We start from the raw sequence: 18,358 nt of genomic DNA on the forward strand, positions 1-18,358 counted from the left end.
CGCCGCCTCTGAAATGGAATGTGGGATTCATCACACACGTGTGGAGATGCGGACCCACATTTTAGTGTCAATAGTGTTTCTGCAGATGTGAAATGTGTAGTATTTAATGGTAAGATTGCATATTATTGTCATCCCTCCCTTTTCCAAAGCACGTCAGGGTGGCGCTCATTCTTTGACTAAACTTTGTTTTTTTTTTGCCTGAACTCTCTGTTTTCCTTTTTTTCTTTTTTTTTCATTATCTGTGACACATTCTTCCTCAAGTTATTCTTCTGAATGAAGTCAAAGCTTTGTTGTTACCTCTGTTTTCATGTGAGCAGCATCGTGTTTTTAAGATTTTGGAGAAAGGGATCTAGCTAAATCTGTATACGAGTGATAATTTCTGTATAACAATAATTTGTACCCATAAAAAGAGACAGAACTGGTACACAGGGTGCAAATCGCCAAAATGGACACCAACATTTAAAATGGTCGACTTCCTGTAACATCTTCCCACCAAGTTTCAGGAAATATGGCGGAACTAAATTTTGCCTGTGTTTTAACCTCAGGGGCTCACTATAGGGCCCTTGAGCATTTAATTTTTTTTTTATTAATCCCCTTGGGGATATTTTCACCAGACCTGACCTCCATGCCAAGTTAGGGCCCGAGCCATGAATGGCAGGGGTCTAACGATCAACATTGTTGACCACAAGATGGAGACACATACTATGAGAATCTCTGACCAGTGTCAAGTGTGCAGCCTGAGGTGAGTTTCAGAAGGGTTTACAGTCTTCATGTAGTTGTACAGCAAACTGGGGGTAACTAAAATAAGAATGACAAACAGCAGTGGGACCAAAAATACACAGAGTTCACTCAGAGTAACAAAGTCCACACAAATGCATGCAGATCCATGTTCCAGTCAATGTTGGCCTGTTCTTATCAGTTACCAAACCTGTTCAAATGTCACTTTAGTCAGATTTCAGAATAAAATGTGTCTCTACTATCATAGTAGAGACATAGTGCTATGTCTCTACTATGATAGTAGCGACAGTAGCACTATGTAACCATGCAGTGGTTGTTGAAACTAAGCATAGTTTTCTGAGTTCTCACTGTGTGTTCATTGCTGAGAGGCACAGGCAAACAATAAAATGACACTTTGTCAAAATGTTGTCGTTTATCAGTGTACAGAACTGGGGATACATTTATTTTTTAACTTATATATTTCGGCAATTAAATAATATAATTGGATAATCGAATACGACTTAATTCACGTAATATTAGGCTTATTATTTCCCTTATTATTTTTTCGTGTATTTGTTACAAAGACGCACTCGCACTGTACTTTTATGGACATTTACCCCCCAAACATGACTGTCTCTGTGACAGCAGCGGTGTTGACTAAATGTTTTCAAACCAAACATTTAGTTTTAGTTAACGAAAACCTATTTCGAAATAAGTTGATTTTTTTTCAGCACACACACACACACACACACACAGAGACACACACCCCTTCTCTTTTTACACGGGATAATAAAGTGACTCAAAGTTCATTGGGCGTTCTTCTGTGCACAGACAGATGTTTTGAGCAGAACTCTCACAGAGTGAGCTCTGCAGACTCTCACCACCATCACCATGATCACATTTCTCCTGTGTGCCGTTTTTACGCTGCTGGCGATTTTGCCCTTAGTGCTTTACGCCAGAAACCGCTACTTTATCGACGATCTGAGGCAAGCGTTCACGATGCTGCGTATCGGCAAGCGTCTCGTCAGTTACAAGAAGCAGAAACCGCTGTACACCATCGTGGACCGTTTCCTGGACAAAGTCACGGAGCATCCGCACAAGACGTTCATCGTGTTCGAGGGGAGCCGCTTCACGTACAGTCAGGCCGATAAGGAGAGCAACAGAGTGGCCCGGGCTCTGCAGGCGGCACACGGCGGCTTGGAGGAGGGAGCCACCGTGGCCTTGTTCTTTGGGAACGAGCCCGACTTTGTGTGGACCTGGCTCGCGCTCCTTAAACTGGGCTGCACCGTGTCTCTGCTCAACAGCAACATCAGAACCAAGTCACTGCTGCACTGTTTCTCCTGCTGTGCGGCCAAAGTGCTGGTGGCTGCTGCAGGTAATAGGTCACACATTACATTACATTACATTACATTACATTACATGTTTTCCTCTCGAGAACAGGCCTAAACAACAACTATTATATATAGTTTCAATTTCAGTGTCTACCATAAAAAAAGAAAAACATATGTGCTGTTACTTTCAATCATTAGAAAGCAGAACATTCAGTCAAACTTTCAACTTTTTTCTTAGTAGGAAGACAAACATGTTCTTTCAAAATAAAAGCTGATAGATTGACTAAAACAACAATATTAATAATAAATCACACATTCTGTTCATTATCGGTTATATTCACTGTCATAAAAATATGAGTACATTAATATTTATAACAATAAAATAATGTCATTTTACTGTCTACCAGAAAAAGCAGTTGTTTTCAAACATTAAAAAGGAGAATATTCTAACAATATTCTTAACTATGTTTGAATATTTAAAGTGATTTAATGTATAATCAAGGTTCTGGGTTATAACCATAAAGACACTGATTTGTTGTGCACTCACAGAGTTTGTCACCTTACACCTCCTTTTATTACCTCCTTGGTGGCGGTAATAAAAGGAGGTGTAAACAATAGTTTACACACACACACACAATCTGAAAGCTACTAACCAACTAGTTCTGAACTACAGGTCAGGGTTACATTTGACCTGTTGCCACATTTTCAGCTCCAAGTGTTCTGTTAGGTTTTGACCTGGTTTAAACATTGTTTTTCTGTAAAGCATTGGGCCGTATGAATGAACATGACTTTGACTTTTGTGCTAGAAGGCGAGGTACTCTGCATTGTATTGCATTCACTGTGAATTGCTCTATTTATTCAGAGCTCTCTACTTGGCTACGCAAGGTGGTGGGGCTGAATTTACTAGCCCCCCTTTCAACCAACATTTCCAGGAACTTTTATTACCAGGAATGTATTTACCTGGGGTAAAGAATTCCCGGTAGTCTGTGTGGAAGGAATTGATTGACTTCATTTTGAAATGTTGTGCACAATTTGGAGATGCTTTGCTCGTTGAGGATGTCGGTGCATGATGAGTGGGGTGAGAATGCGTAGAGTTCTGGTAGCTGACGTCACACCATCCCGTCACGCGACACGTGCAACCAAAACAGGAACAGATTGCACTTGTGTAGTGATCACGTCATATCAGGTACAGAATCCAGTGCTAACTCAAGTTTGAGGTCCTAACCCTAACCCTTCAGTCTGTCGGGTCCTGTGATATGTTGCTTGATCTAAGCCAATAGGATTTATAGGATTTACAGGATTTAAAGTGAATTCTATTGACAGGTGGTGATTCATCGCTAAAGATGATGCATTTATGCTCAGATGAAGTCCGATTGAATAGTTCCACATGGGCTTTGGGATACAGGGTGTGATAAGTGACCATATATGTTTGTTAATCTGTGCACCATTCACCAGAAGGGACAATGCTGGCATAGTTTAAAAGCCCAGTGTGCATGACTTAGAGAGAATTTGTCACATTTAATGGTGGGAGTTCACAGTCTGACTTGTCAGGGAACTACGGTGGCCTTTGCTCGCCAGAATGCATGAACACTCAAAGTCCCTCTGCTGTTCTGTGTTGGTTCATGCATTGGAAAATAAAATGCTCATTCTAAGGCTAAGAGTTGTGCTTCCGCCAATAAACTTTACTGTCAAATCATGAGAGAGTAAAGAACACTTACTAGTCACACTCTTGCCGTCACTCACTGCCTTTTTCCCCTTGTCTATCTCAGACTTACGAGCAGCCATAGAGGAGGTGTTGCCCACTTTACAGGAGCAGGGCGTCCGTGTGTTTCTCTTCAGCGAGGACTGCGGCGTGAAGGGCATCGAAAGTCTCTCTGATAAAATTCAACAGGCCTCAGACCAGCCTCTGTCCCCTCAGCTGAGGTCCAACATTAACATGAAGAGTCCCGCATTATACATTTACACCTCAGGAACCACAGGTAACCTCACCCTGACTTTCAATCTCCCATTTTATTTATTTTTTGTTCAACTGACAATAAAGACTTGCTTAATGTTGTCTTTTAGGACTTCCCAAGGCAGCGACAATCAACCACGAGAGACTATGGCAATCGAGTTTCATGCACGCCATTTCTGGCGTACGCTCAGATGATATTATCTATCTATACCTGCCTCTTTACCACAGTTCGGGCATGCTAATGGGACTTTGTGGAGCCATAAATGAAGGTAATATACTAGTAAAACAAAACTCTATCCACTTTAAACTATACAAAAGCATAATAACAACTTTAAAATATGCACAAGATTTAAAGTGTTTACTGCAGTACTGATTCAAAACATAACAGAGTGTGGTTGCTGCACTTATACCCTGGTATTACACTGTGTTCATGTAAATACACATCTATAATTGTGCCCTAGAACCTAAATGTTTACATGTCAGCAACAGGGGGTTTCACAGTATGATGTGGCTACCACTGCTGCCTTGTTAGCATGTTAGCATGTCCCTCACACAGTCCAAAACATGCAGAGGGGAATTGGACAGATGTGTTTCCTTGCCCCAGCACACCTGATTCAAATAAATGGGTCATTATCAGGAAGGAACAAGGAAACATGCATGGAAGGGGGTCCCGAGGACCAGGCTTGAGAAACCCTGCAGGAAGACATTGAGTCTGACACCCTGAATCCCCTGCCCGGCGGAGGTTTTCGAACCAGACATGTCTGAGGAAGCCGTAGCATTGTTCTCTTCTTCTTTGGTAGGAATGCATCCTATGCCCTGAGCCCAGACTTGTACCGCCACCTGATGGTGAAGTGGGATACTACAGGACCCTGACGCGCGAGTATACCAGGGTTGTAGTAATGTATACCACAGGCTTTAGCTAACCTTGGCTGGGGCACAGTTGCTTCTCCCTTCCAGGAGAAAATGAGCCATACATACACATGTTCACGGCAGACTCTTGTTTTTCTTCTCCTCTGGTTGAGACATTTTTGAGAAGATTAGTGAGGCTTTTTAGGTTTGATAATGCTCTGCATATCCAACCGACGGCTGCAGCTCCCTGGCAACTCGTGTGTTAAAGTGCTACAAGCTTCATTATTGGGTGGTTGGCTGTGTTTGGCACGCCAGACCAAAAACCAGACCAAAACATAGTTTGTGGCGTGCAAATGTGACATTTAAATTGCCCCTAAACAAAGGGATCAGTAGCTGGATGTTGAAGAAAGTCACAGGCACACGTCTCTTGCTTTAACTTGTGTAGGTTGAGTGAGGAGGAAGAGCGCCACCTACTGTAGTCTTGAGGCATCACCACAAACGTCAGTCACAGATAAACAAACTTCAAATTCAAAACATTTGCTGCAAATACATGACAACAACACGTTATGTGAGTGTTATCAGTGAAGCCTGTATTTTAATTTAACACATTTCTTTCACCTGTGGTGACACATTCTGGTCATTATACACAATATAATGTATTTCCCTACATATAGCCCCTTTAAATGTTGATTTTTTAAGCTGCATTTTGATGATGATGATGATAATGACAGTGAGTTTATTTAAAGTTCACTGGACAGGTCGATGAACTGAACAGAAAGTTTGGCTCTGATTTTTTTACTACCTTGTGTCTCAAAGTCCTGATGTTCATAGCTTCATAATAGCACTTCCTTAAACCGGAAGTTTCCCCCGCTCCAACACACCTGAGTCGAATAAATGGGTCGTTATCAGGCTTCTGCTGAGAGTTCGCTAACAAGCTGACAATTGGATTCAGGTGTGTTGGAGCGGGGAAACTTCTTAAACGTGCAGCGCTGTGGATCGTCGGGCTCAGGATTTGAGAGACCCTTTTGCTTTAAGTTGAACAGTTTCACGTTGTGTGCCTCTTGTTTTCCAGGCATCACTATTATTTTAAGACGTAAATTCTCTGCCTCTAACTACTGGAATGACTGTAGAAAACACAACGTGACAGTCATTCAGTACATAGGAGAAATTATGCGCTACCTCTGTAACTCACCACAGGTAAACCTTATCACATAATATCATATTTTTGTTACCATTGTGTAACTAACAATATATTTTATATTAACTCAAATTCTAAAACTCCTTGATTGATCAAGCGAGACAATGACAGGGATCACAAAGTCCGACTGGCTATCGGGAACGGGGTCAGAGCCGACACCTGGGCCGAATTCCTGCATCGATTCGGGGACATTAAAATCTGCGAATGCTACGGAGCGACCGAGGGGAACATCGGTTTTGTCAACTACATTGGGAAAATTGGAGCCGTTGGGAAAGAGAATTTTCTACATAAAGTAAGACAGGAACATTTTTATTGTTTGCATGATCTCCCTGTGTGTGTGTGTGTGGGTTTCTCCGGGTTCTCTCACATCAACAACACATAAAACTATTCCCTTGATGTTCCAGGTTGTGAATGACGATCTATTGACCTCAAACCTAGCACAGCCTCTAAAGGACATGTCTCACCAAGCCAAAATGCTGGATATTTTCCAGCACATATAGTATATCGACCTGTACCTCTGTCTATCATAGGCGTCAAAGGTATTTGAGTATTTACTCAAAGGTGGACTTCTTAGTTACACTGTAACAAGTAATCCTGCATTCATCATTTAAACTAACCCTAAACTTAAGTTAACTCAATACTGGCTCCTACAGCATGATTCAGCATGATAAGACCTCAGTCATAATCACAGTGTAAAGATAACGTTTGTTACAGAGCCCTTAAAGTCATAGAAAGTGATTGTTGTTGGGCTTTCTTTTATCTTTTATCTCTTGCATAAGATATTTTATGGAAACAAGTTGAACATGCCTGCATAATAAAGTTATTGTGTCCCGTAGCTTGTCGGCTACAGGGCAAAGTTGTGTTTATAACCTCCATAAACTAAAGTAAAAATAAAGTTTTAAACCCATGGTGCAGATGAATACACTGGCTATTTATTTCTTTATTTACTTTTCACACATAAATAGAAGAAAATAATTCAATAAAATTGAGTAAGAGTAGCCCTGTGGGGGCTTATATGAAAAGCACACAGTATACAAGTTAAAAAACAGACATTCAAAAATCCTTCAGACATGAAGTGAAAGAAAATAATGATATTAATTCACATATTAGGGGATTAATTAGGGGATTATGTAGTATACGTTATAATTGCATTCCTGTAAACGCATTTAAATGTCAATAACAGAGCATTTCTTCACGGTATTTAATCAAATACTGACTTATAGATGTGTCACATAATGTAGGTTGAACATTAATAATTACTATAGTGTGTGCCTAGTGAGTCACTTTAACTCCTGAATCAACAGATGAAGTGCAGGACTTGATTGCTTGGGAAAATCAGGTATTCCCAGCTGAGTCCCGGAGTCTTGAAACGTATGAATGTATGAATGAATACAGGAGCTATAATCTCTGTGGTCGGAAGCCAAGTTATGCTGCAAAGGAGATATTTGAGAATATATGTAAACATTGTGTCTGTTTGGGAGGAAAAGCAATATTAGCAATATAAAAGATTAAAAAAAACCAACATTTTCTTGGATTTTGGGGTCTCAGAAGCATCTAGAATTATTTATGTATTCAATTTTCCTGCTACCTGTTTCACAGATGACCTTTTCGTATGCCCTCGTAATGTATGATACGGAGAAAGAGGAGCCAGTCAGAGACTCCAGAGGATTTTGTATTAAAGTCCCCAGCGGTGAGCGCCCATCTTCATCTGTCAGTGTCCTGACCTCGGACACTCACTCACTCACTGTTGTGTTTCCCCCGCAGGAGAGACGGGGTTACTCGTGGTCAAGATCGGAGAAAGAACACCTTTCACAGGTTATGCCAAGAACAAGCAGCAGACAGAGAAGAAGAAGCTGAGAGACGTGTTTGTGAAAGGAGATCTCTACTTCAACAGCGGCGACCTCCTCAGGATCGACAACGAAGGATTTGTCTTCTTTCAAGACCGCATCGGAGACACGTTCAGGTGTGTTGACGCAAAATTGACAAAACAATGACAATAATGGGCCGTCATCCCGTGACTCACCCAACGTCTTTACTGGAAACATTTGAGCAAGAAATTATAGAAACTGCACAAACCCTGAATAAAATCATACAGTATAGTTGTAAGAACTGAATGAAGTATGTCATATATGTTTGATAACCTACTTGTGTTATATGCTGGTTTGTGTTGTTGTCTCACAGGTGGAAAGGAGAAAACGTGGCGACCACAGAGGTGGCTGATCTTTTGCTCATGATGGACTGTATTGAGGAGGCCAATGTCTATGGTGTGAAAGTGCCTGGTAAGTAACTACTGTAAGGGATATTTTCATCATTAAATAACAGTCAAATCGCTGTGAAAACAACTCTTAATTAAATGTCCCTTTAATTCTATATTTTACCACCACAGTATTGCGACACACAGCTGTTTAAACTCATTTTTCTGTGACCCCCGGCCGATTAGGACACGAGGGGAGAATTGGAATGGCGTCAGTGATGCTGAAGGAAAACATGGACTTTGACGGCAAAGCCATACATCAACATGTCAAAGACTACCTGCCCAGCTACGCACGGCCACGCTTCATTCGCATACAGGTAAACAAAAAATGCTACCAAATAGAACTACAAAGATACACTATGTGGACAAAAGTACCTGGCCACACCTGCTAAGTATTGAACTCAGGTGCTCTAGGCTCCTTATCTCCAACAAAGGACAATCTTAACACTTGTTCTTTTCTATTAACAACATGAGTGTGCCCCAGTGCACAAAGCAAGGACTATTGGCCCTTTTCCACTATGGTCTCGCCTCGCCTCGGCACGGCATGACGCAACACAAAAAAGAACCTACTCGATGTGGGCAGAACACACAACACACACACACACAAACGAGTGACTAGTGACTTGTAAACTAGAATCAGTTCATTTAAAATATTTGGTCAGTACTTCCTCCATGACCGGAGCACAGACTCCGTCAGTCACTGGACTGAAATACAGCGGCAGGGTTTGTGCTGTCGCTAAATACACCAGACCCCTCTGTTAAATACTGAGATTTTACACATTGCCCTGGTAATTGTTGGAGATTAAGCCACATTTTTTAGGATCGTTAAGGATTTTTCACTCATCTACAGTTCGGCACTGTTCGGCTTGATTTTTGTGTCGGAGGTCTGTTCCTGTGACGGCACTCTGGCCAACCAGTCTCAATCGAAAAGTGCCTCGTACCAGGTACTATGCTAGTGGCCCATCAAGCACCTTTGGGGATGAACTGACACAAATACACGTGAGGAAACTCTTCCAAGAAAAGTGGAACATGTTACGGCTGCAAAATGGATCAACTGTATATGTATCTGAATACGTCATTACAGTCCCTGTTGGCATCCTATTATACTTTTGTCCATATGTAATGTATGGCATAAACAATCAGCAATGTGTCATTTATTGCGCTTTAATTTTCTGGCAGCACGATCTGGAAGTGACTGGGACTTTTAAGCAGAAGAAGGTGAAGTTGACAGAGGAAGGCTTCAACCCCGGCGCCATTAAAGACCCGTTGTTCTTTTTGGAGGACAAAGAAGGCTACGTGCCCATGACTCAGGAGCTTTATAACGCCATCGCAGACGGAATCTTGAGACTGTAACGACCGAGGAATCACACTAAAAGCAGGATCAGCTGGATCTGCGCCAGATTTGTGAGGTTACTGAATCTATGTGATGGTCATCTTGACACGTTAACATCACCCAAGGTACAGTGTGGAATAAAGCCAGAGGGTGGCAGCATGTTCACGATGAACATGATGGCAGCACATACCTCAAACATGTCCATTATCCTTGCCTGTTGCATAGGATACGGTCATTATTCAGGAAAACTATGTATCGTGATGCGAGGTGTTTAGGCCCTAGCACATATTCCAGAGGATCTAAGCTTCATTTCTTAAATAATACACATAAAAACAATACTCCATGTCCATGTTGTTTGAAAGAAATTTTAATAAAGACTTGAAAAACATGAGTCATCTTATTAACTGATATAGATTTATAGCAATCTTCCACTGGCCAAGATGTGACTATGGCTGCTTTAGCACCAACACAGGCAACGCTGCTTTCAGGCTCACTGCAGGAGCTTGGGTGTCGAGGCACTTTCCAGCGGAGTGGAAGAGGGAGCTGTGGTGTCTGTAGGAGGAGAAGATATGCAGTTAATTCTTTTACAGCTCGAGTGTTTCTGAGCTACCTGTGAAACGTTCAGGGGGCAGCACAGCTGGGGCCAGCCACACTGTGCCCACTGGTTGCAGAAACTGGGCACACTGTAAAACTTTGTCAGCTTCTTCAGGACCTGTTTACCCAGAAGATCTGAAGGCATCTCTGTGATATTTAATTCGGTCTGTGACGGTGCGGGGAGAGCAGCCGCAGCATCGAGATTAGGCCTCCTGTCAAAGTCATAGGCGGAGCCCGGCCCAGTGTAAGTGTAAGGCAGGGGTTCACAGCTGCAGCTAAGAGAGCGCATGGTTTTCCTGGGTCGATTCCAAGCTTTGTCGATCCACAGCTCCACCAGAGCTTTGTCCAGCCTGGACGCCGTGTCCTCCTTCTCATCTGACCCAGAGTCCAAGCCTTCGTCTTGGTGTGCTTCTGCTCCTCTCACCTCCTCCTCCTCCTCCTCCTCCTCGCCTGAGTTTAGGTGCTCGGTCAGAAGAGCGGAGGCCGTTTTGGAGATGACGCCCCAGTCCCTGAGGACGTCGTCTGCGGTCGTGAACTGTGACGTCACCGTGAATCGGATAACGCGCTTGGTGTGAATGTCCGCAGGGATGAGGTACATGGTGCCCGACCTGGTCAGTCTCCTCAACAGCTCCTGGGTCAAAGCATTCCCTCCCTAGGGTATGAACATGGTGTACAAGGTTCATTAAAGGCCCAGAAGAAAGAAACATCTTACGCCTACAATAGTTTCTCCAGCTCTAGTTTTTTAGTTTTGGATTAATACTGGGTTATTTAACCCTTTAAACACATTTCGTTTTTGGACATTGAGTGAAAGACCCAAACAAAAGTTATCTTAAATATGTTTTACACTGTTCAAATTTAAAATTTCTAACACGCAAAATCAGCTACAGTGTTTTTTCTAAATAAAACGTTTTGTTTTTCTTCATTTTAAATTGTTAATGCACTATTTCAACATGCAGTGAACTGCAAATCACTGCCAAATATTGACAGTTATTCTGGAAAACTGGGCAAAAAGCACATTTTCTGGCCCTTTTATGGTTAAAATAAAGTCCTCAATCAAAATCTCAAGTACAACAGAACTGAAGTAAGCGGCTCTCAGATGATTGAAATACTACAAAAAGAGAAGGCTCTTTTAAGTAAAAATGGGTCATTAAAGACCATACAGTATAAACTGTACGCCAACTTGCACAACAGAGTGTTCCACAGCCGAAGAAGTACATTGCACAAAGGTCAGTATGATAGTGATTAAAGGATTAAGTGTAATCACAGCTCTCAGTTAGAAAGTTCTTCAGACTGTTTGTTTTGGCTTTGATTTCTACGAAAGCGTCTCTCTGAGTTCATGAGTTAAAGAACACCAACAGTTTCTCAGATATATTAAGTTACGACCCAGTGTCGCTCTCTCTGTTTCCTTGTTTCGCTCTTTTTTTGGCAGTATTTTCTTAAGTAGGTACACAAATATGCAACATATTACGATGATTTCGCAATATTTGGGGTTAAATACTAGTAAAATACTGCATTACTGTCACTTTACAGTTTTGGCAGTATTTACCTGTATAAACACTGTCAATTGTTGTAACTTTTTGGTATCTTTATCAGGCAAAGTGTCTTCAAACGTCTTCAGTCACAAACATAACCCCACGTTTGCTGCCTTAAACTAGCAATAATGTGGATGTTGTCTTTAATCAGCAGCTGGTTACGAATTCAGTGTGTGAGATACACACTGATACTGTTAATATTTATTGTGCACCATTTCAATTTTAAGAATTTCTGCTTCTTCTTTGAGCCAAACATATGCACAACAAAACAAAATACTGATCTTAAATACTTTAAGATCAGATTTGTTAATCTACTGGGCCAGATACTGATGCTGGCGGGCCGGTTTTGGCCCACAGGCCACCAATTGCTGACCACGGCTTTACCGCTTAGATCGTTCTAAAGTGTGCCACATACTCTCAGACAGAAGACCACGAGTCCAAGATGTCTCTCAGCGGGAACCTCAAAATTTGGGTTACTCCTAATGTGAGACTCCAAGAGCTTTGCCATTTCAATCCCCTGAAGAAAAACAGACAGAGAACACATTCAAACTCATCGGGTGTTTCCACTTGGCAGTGATTCAAATACCCAAATATAAATACAGAACTTGTAGATTCAGATTAATCGTTTGCTTGAGGAGAAATGAATATTCCCTACGTGTCTGATGTGAGCCTGGAGGTTCTTCAGTCCAAAGGAGCGCATGACAAACCAGAGTTTGAGCGAACGGAAGCGACGGCTGAGGGGGATTTGCCAGTGCTGAACAACACCAAACATAAAGTATGTTAATGTCATCGCCTAAAACTGTGTGCTGTAATTAATTAATCTGATATCATACCATAAAGTCGGTGGCTGCCTGTGAGTTTTCATGCCTGAGGTAAACAGGATCGACACTGAAGGTTTGCTGTAGCTTGTATTTATCCTTTACCCTGAGAAAACAAACCGACTAACCACATCAGCAACAAAGTTATTTTTTAAATGTTCATATTTTACTGTACAATGAATTTTTTTTTAATGTAACTAAACATTTATGACATGCTGTTGTGATTTTGCAACATTTTCTCATATAAATTACACAAATATGCAACATATTGCTGTGATTTAGCAGCATTTAAGGTTTACTACTATAAAAAGATAATATTGTATTTTATTGTAACCTCACAGTTACCACGGCATACAGTATAATACTGTAATTTAGGAGTATTTAGGGTTAAATACTAGTAAAATATAATATTTTACTGTTTCTTCACAGTACATTCTATATTATGTTACTGTGATTTAGCAGTTTTCACATAGAAAAAATTTATTTATTTAATAAAAATACTGTCTTATGTGGAGAATTGTCATCAACACTTCTGTATGCAGCATTTGTATTTCATACATTACCAGAAAGCTGTGCAGTCAAAATGGACCATCATCCACTTGGACGGGTTAAAGACAAAAGAGTGAGCGTAGTTGATGCCGTCCAGTGACCAGCGCAGCTCAGGACAGAAGTAGGCTGAGCCAGCGTAAGCGGCGTCAACGTGAAGCCACAGTCCTTCTTCACTACCTGTAAAAACCAACAGGTTCAGTATGAGAGAAACGACACAATGTCTGATTAAAATTAAATTGAAATTAAATGAAGACGTACACACTGGTCCCAGTTCTGATAGCTTGTCAAAGGCACACACGCCTGTAGTTCCCAGAGTTGCACACAGCTGAACAGGAGACAAACGTGATCACATGAAAAGCTTCTGTTGTATTCTGTCAACCAAGGTTTTCTTATTGTTGGAGTTCGGTCTTGAAAATAATTGAAGAAAGTGTTGTGGGATACTGGAAAGCTTTACTGTTAGAGATTCATGTCACTGACTTTTAATTACACAAATTGAATTCAAAGGTATTTAAAACAGGTACACAAATATGCAAGTACTGCATATATATATATATATATATATATATATATATATATATATATATATATATATATATATACATAATATATCTCGCACTAACCATCTAAGGTCTTTGTATTGTCATACTATATATGTATATATATATACATATATACATATATACAGTATTTCCTTCGTAAATACTACATTTTATATGTAACTATATATGATTTTCAGTGGTAATTCTGCATTTGACCGTAATTTGTCAGTAATGTCATAGTTATAACATTATTTGAAGTTGCACATATGCCAATTTCACAAAAAAAGAAGGTAAATAATGATGTCATTCATTGTGAAATGAAATAATGATGTCATTCATTGTGAAATGTACAGCTTGAGTGTGTATGAAATCCAGGAAATAATTTGCAGTGTTCAGCGTCAGTACGCACCATGAATGGCACCAGTCCCATCCTCCTGTCGTCCTGTACGGCTTGTTTTAAAGTGTCTCCTCTCAGGGACAGGTGATCATCAGTGGGCAGGAACCTGATCTTCACCAGCGAGATCAGTCCCGCCTTCTCAACTGAAGAGTGAGCCTGTAATAAATCAGCCAATTTCCATCAAACTACTACTGGATCAGTTTGGTCACATATATATATATACGTATATATATATATATACATATATATATATATGTATATATATATATATATATATATTTTTTTTTAAAGGAGAAGTCGTATCACTGACCTGATCTGAGGCGTAGGCCACCAGCCTCGCATTGAGGATGGAGTCATCCACGTCCTGGTCGAGCTCGGCCCGCAGCTGAGAGATTTTGTCTTTCCTGGCCGCCAGCAGAGCAACAAGCGTACTCTCACTGACTGTGCTCTAACAGGAGAGACGATTAAGCACAATTAAGACGATTAACTCACAAAAACGCTTGTGACAAGGCAACATCTAAAAGGTACGGTAACATTCATGTTACTGCTGAATATTCCTCACGTCATACTGTCCTTCCAGGTGTGTTGGAGAGTCTATGTAGCCTTCAGTTAACATCAAAACTCCTGAGATGTTTAATTGTGGGCTATCATGGTCCAAATTTTATTTTTTTAATCTGCCAATTATTGGTATGCATGTACATGAGGGATGTCAGCATTTACGTATTGCTTGATTTTGCACTGGAACTGGATTTAAGTGAGATTAGAAGTGTCATGAGAGGGTCGTTACTTTAAAGGTTTTGCGTTTTTGGCGTCACAAACCTGCAGTATGCCTCCACCCCTGCTGTCCGGGTGGTGATGCAGGAAAAAGTGGGGAAGCCCGAGCGCTTTACACAACCAGTCCATCACATGCATTTCCAACTCTGTGCACGCTGGACTGGAAGCCTGTGCAAAAACAACAATTAATTTTAATTAATTTAATTTATTGTTGTGCAGTTTTGGTGGATAGTATAAGGCAGTGGTACCACCTGGGAATATTGTGAAATTAGATTATTATTATTTAATTTATTAAACAGTATTTCTGATTTTCCTCCTGTACCACCGGTGGTACACTTACCACAATTTGAGAACCATAGGTATAAGATATATAACACTGTATTCAATTGATTTACAAAGCACGTCTCTCAGCGGCTCTTCCCTGTCTTAAATAAATGATGATGATGATGATGATGTCTCCTTACCCAGGTGAATCCGACACAGTTGATGGCATCAGCCAGCATGTCACCAAGCATGGAGGGCCATGAGGTCAGACTGGGGTAGTAAGCGTGCATATGCGGACTCTGCCAGTGAACCACCTGGGGGGATAAGATGAGAACATACTTGCTTTTTCCTTGCCTTAGTTTTTTTTTTTATTTCAAATAGCTGATAATGAAGGTGAACTTACTCCTGGCATAATGACTCTCTCAATGTCATTGAAGATACTCTCCCAGTCCTCGGGCTCTGCAGGCGCAGCGTCGGGGAGAAGCTCCTTCATGTAGCCCGGTTTCACATCCGGAATCACTCTCCTCTCTCTGATGGAGGTCAGGTACTGCGTGATGTAGTCCACCAGTTCCTTACCTGATAAAAAAAATGCCCAAAACAACATATTTTCCCACTTATTGTTGACGTATTATCATTTGCTGTGAAATTCAACATGAACACAAACAAATTGTGCCAATATGGTAAAAAGAAAAAAGAGAAAAATCATAATTACCTCTGCGATTGTATTCCTCGGCCTGCATGATTTTTGATTTTTTTGAAAGATGAGAGCTCTTTGAGGGAGTTTGCGGCTGCAGTAATGCTTTGTGTACTCAGTGGCAGAGATCACAGGCCTTTATAGACCCTATTGTGAAGAACACGCCCAGAACTGATGACGCATTTCAGCCACCGAAGAAGTGCCCATGGCATGTTCATCACAGCACCTGCGTATTATTCCCCCATTTTTACAAAATATCTATACAGTGGTAACAACTTTTTGAAATTATATATGTGAGTGAAATTATAGTGTTTTTGGTTGAGTCACATGTTTTGTTATTAAGTAAGTCAGTAAATAAAAGGTGTATGAAGTTGAAAAAGCTTTACATTTTCAATTTAAAGCTCTCTATTGTTTTATTAATAGTGCACTTTTTTTTCTGAGACGCTGTTGTGGAGCCGTCAGTCGTTTGTCGCTTTGTTGTGGTACGTGGTCAAGCCTCTGCAGTTTTTTTTTGTTTTTGTGCTGTTTTTTTTTTCCCAACTTTTTTTTTTCTTGTGCCGGATTTTTTATTTTTTGCCTACTTTTTTTTTTCTTGTGCCGGATTTTTTTTATTTTTTTTGCCGGATTTTTTTGTTTTTGTTTTTTTGCTTGACCTTTTTTTTTTTGGCTGTTTTTGTTTTTGGCTAGCCCTAATACGCGTAGAAAAAGGTAAAAGAATTACGGAAGAATCTTTTCACGTAACACCTTGAATTTTGACCCAGAAAAACAGTACTGTATGTTCAATAGTTTAAGAGTTTTACATGTTTAATCCTGCTTCTATTGTCATAGCAACATACAGTACATGAGGTACTTTCTACCATTTGCTCTTGTTTCCCTAAGGGGTCAATAACGTTTTGACTTAGTTTTGAATTGTGTTGTTTTCTTACACGATTTACTGCTGAGTCATTTCAATAAGACAGTTTAATCCCCACCTTAGAATCTCATCTCTGAAATATCAAAGGTTTCCCCCAGACTGGAAGGAACCGCTTTGTGTGTGTCTTTGATAACTTGTAATTGAATCAATCACTTATGACTGAATTTAGTGGTTCCCTCTTTGGTCACTCCAAAGTGTCTCCAAAAAAACTGTTTGCAGCCCATAAAACGTTGTATGTCACATGGTCAGAGGTGATTAGGTTTCAGTGGTTCATTGCCATATACCTCCGATGATTAAAAGGCCTTCAGATGAATTGTGTCTTGGAGTATTTGAGAGTGTCTATGTCCTGGTTGGATATTTAAGGAAAGAAAGAAGACGTGTTGTAATATCGGTTTATGGTGGGTATAGCGTATTCACTTTTGGACATTGTAATAAACTGGTATGTTAACCATTCATTCCTGATGTTACCTTATTGTGATTTTATAGTAGTAAACTTAACTGGTGTTAAGTCTTTAGTTATATGGTAAGATTCTTTAGGCAACATTTATACACTCAACCTCTGCGTTGAATTGAAAATATTGAGTATCGTGTTCTTTAACTATTGAGTTATGTTCCAAAACCTCAACCTGGGTGTCAGGGCTGTTCCTCCATGTGAAGAAGATCACTAAATAGCTTAAGCCCACATCTGCCAATCTCAGCTGAAGTAGGGCGACAGGTGGGGTACACCCTGGACAGGTGTCCCGTTAACCTCTGCATGTTTTTGGACTGTGGCAGAAAACTGGAGAACCCGGAGAAAACCCACGCACCCACAGGGTGGAAATTGTATTGACAGATTGTGGGGAGCACACTGAGGCTATTTCCTTTTTCTTCTTATTTTGGATGATAAATGGTGATGATGCGTTTGCTCTCTGCTGGTGAAGCATGACTCAGCGTTGCTCTTATCTCTCCTGATCCTGCCTGGACATGTGACAGAAGATGACGCTTTTGGGCAAACTGGCTCATGTGAGTGGGACTGATCATATTATGAGCAAATAGAAAGTCTTTAGGACAGGAACAAACACCACAAAGGTAATATGTACATTTATATCACAGCCTTTTAAAGTAGGACAAAAGCTCAAGCAGCACCTGGTCTGTTCACACCAGGCCCTTCACTGTTCATTGTGTTTGACATGTGTTCACATCTGGTTCCCTGGGGGAAGCCAATGAATGCACTGAGAAAGTCTTACCATAATTCAAACACTTAAAAGCAAACATCAATGGTATACCATGGAGACAGTGATGAGAGGCAAGCAATTCATTCTATTGACTCAGCGAGATGACTGATGAAGGCACAACAGGATGTTTATCTAAGGCTTTTGAAACTCATATCTTCATCAATATTGAAGCTGTAAATGTAGATGTTATTTTACAGGAAGCTAAATGGCAGACAAGGTGTTTGCATTATTTATCAACACAACACACAGAGGTGATTTGTCAAACTTTCAAATCCCGTTTTTTAATCATTCTTCCTGGTGCATTTTGTGCAGCGAAAAACCGAAGGAGGAAATGTGATTTAAGTGACTTTATTGGTGGAACGTTGGTTGGTTTCAAATCAAACTTTACATATATAGCACCTTTCATACAACAGTGTTTGATGGGTAGTCACCTG

General features: G+C 40.6%; 2 protein-coding genes across 3 annotated transcripts; one reads left to right on the plus strand and one right to left on the minus strand.

Moving 5' to 3' along the window:
* Positions 1-1,521: 1,521 nt before the first annotated feature.
* Positions 1,522-10,024, plus strand: LOC122772467 (very long-chain acyl-CoA synthetase-like). The gene is made up of 10 exons (XM_044030551.1): positions 1,522-2,092; positions 3,818-4,027; positions 4,113-4,271; positions 5,924-6,048; positions 6,147-6,341; positions 7,649-7,739; positions 7,814-8,012; positions 8,231-8,328; positions 8,490-8,620; positions 9,483-10,024. The coding sequence occupies exons 1-10, from the start codon at positions 1,609-1,611 to the stop codon at positions 9,654-9,656; spliced, it is 1,866 nt and encodes a 621-aa protein (XP_043886486.1). The 5' UTR covers positions 1,522-1,608; the 3' UTR covers positions 9,657-10,024.
* On the minus strand, positions 9,988-16,149 carry hdc (histidine decarboxylase). 2 transcript variants are annotated; one of them, XM_044030549.1, is made up of 13 exons: positions 15,816-16,149; positions 15,507-15,679; positions 15,304-15,417; positions 14,885-15,007; positions 14,376-14,513; positions 14,078-14,221; positions 13,388-13,454; positions 13,144-13,306; positions 12,596-12,686; positions 12,418-12,516; positions 12,178-12,279; positions 10,357-10,882; positions 9,988-10,188 (listed from the first exon to the last, which is right to left on the minus strand). In XM_044030549.1, the coding sequence occupies exons 1-13, from the start codon at positions 15,841-15,843 to the stop codon at positions 10,127-10,129; spliced, it is 1,830 nt and encodes a 609-aa protein (XP_043886484.1). In that variant the 5' UTR covers positions 15,844-16,149; the 3' UTR covers positions 9,988-10,126. The 2 variants fall into 2 exon arrangements, with proteins under 2 accessions (XP_043886484.1, XP_043886483.1); XM_044030548.1 differs by having other exon boundaries at positions 9,988-10,882.
* Between the last annotated feature and the right edge of the window lie 2,209 nt (positions 16,150-18,358).

The sequence above is a fragment of the Solea senegalensis genome, linkage group LG7, assembly GCF_019176455.1.
Source record: "Solea senegalensis isolate Sse05_10M linkage group LG7, IFAPA_SoseM_1, whole genome shotgun sequence".
Classification (NCBI taxonomy): Eukaryota; Metazoa; Chordata; class Actinopteri; order Pleuronectiformes; family Soleidae; genus Solea; species Solea senegalensis.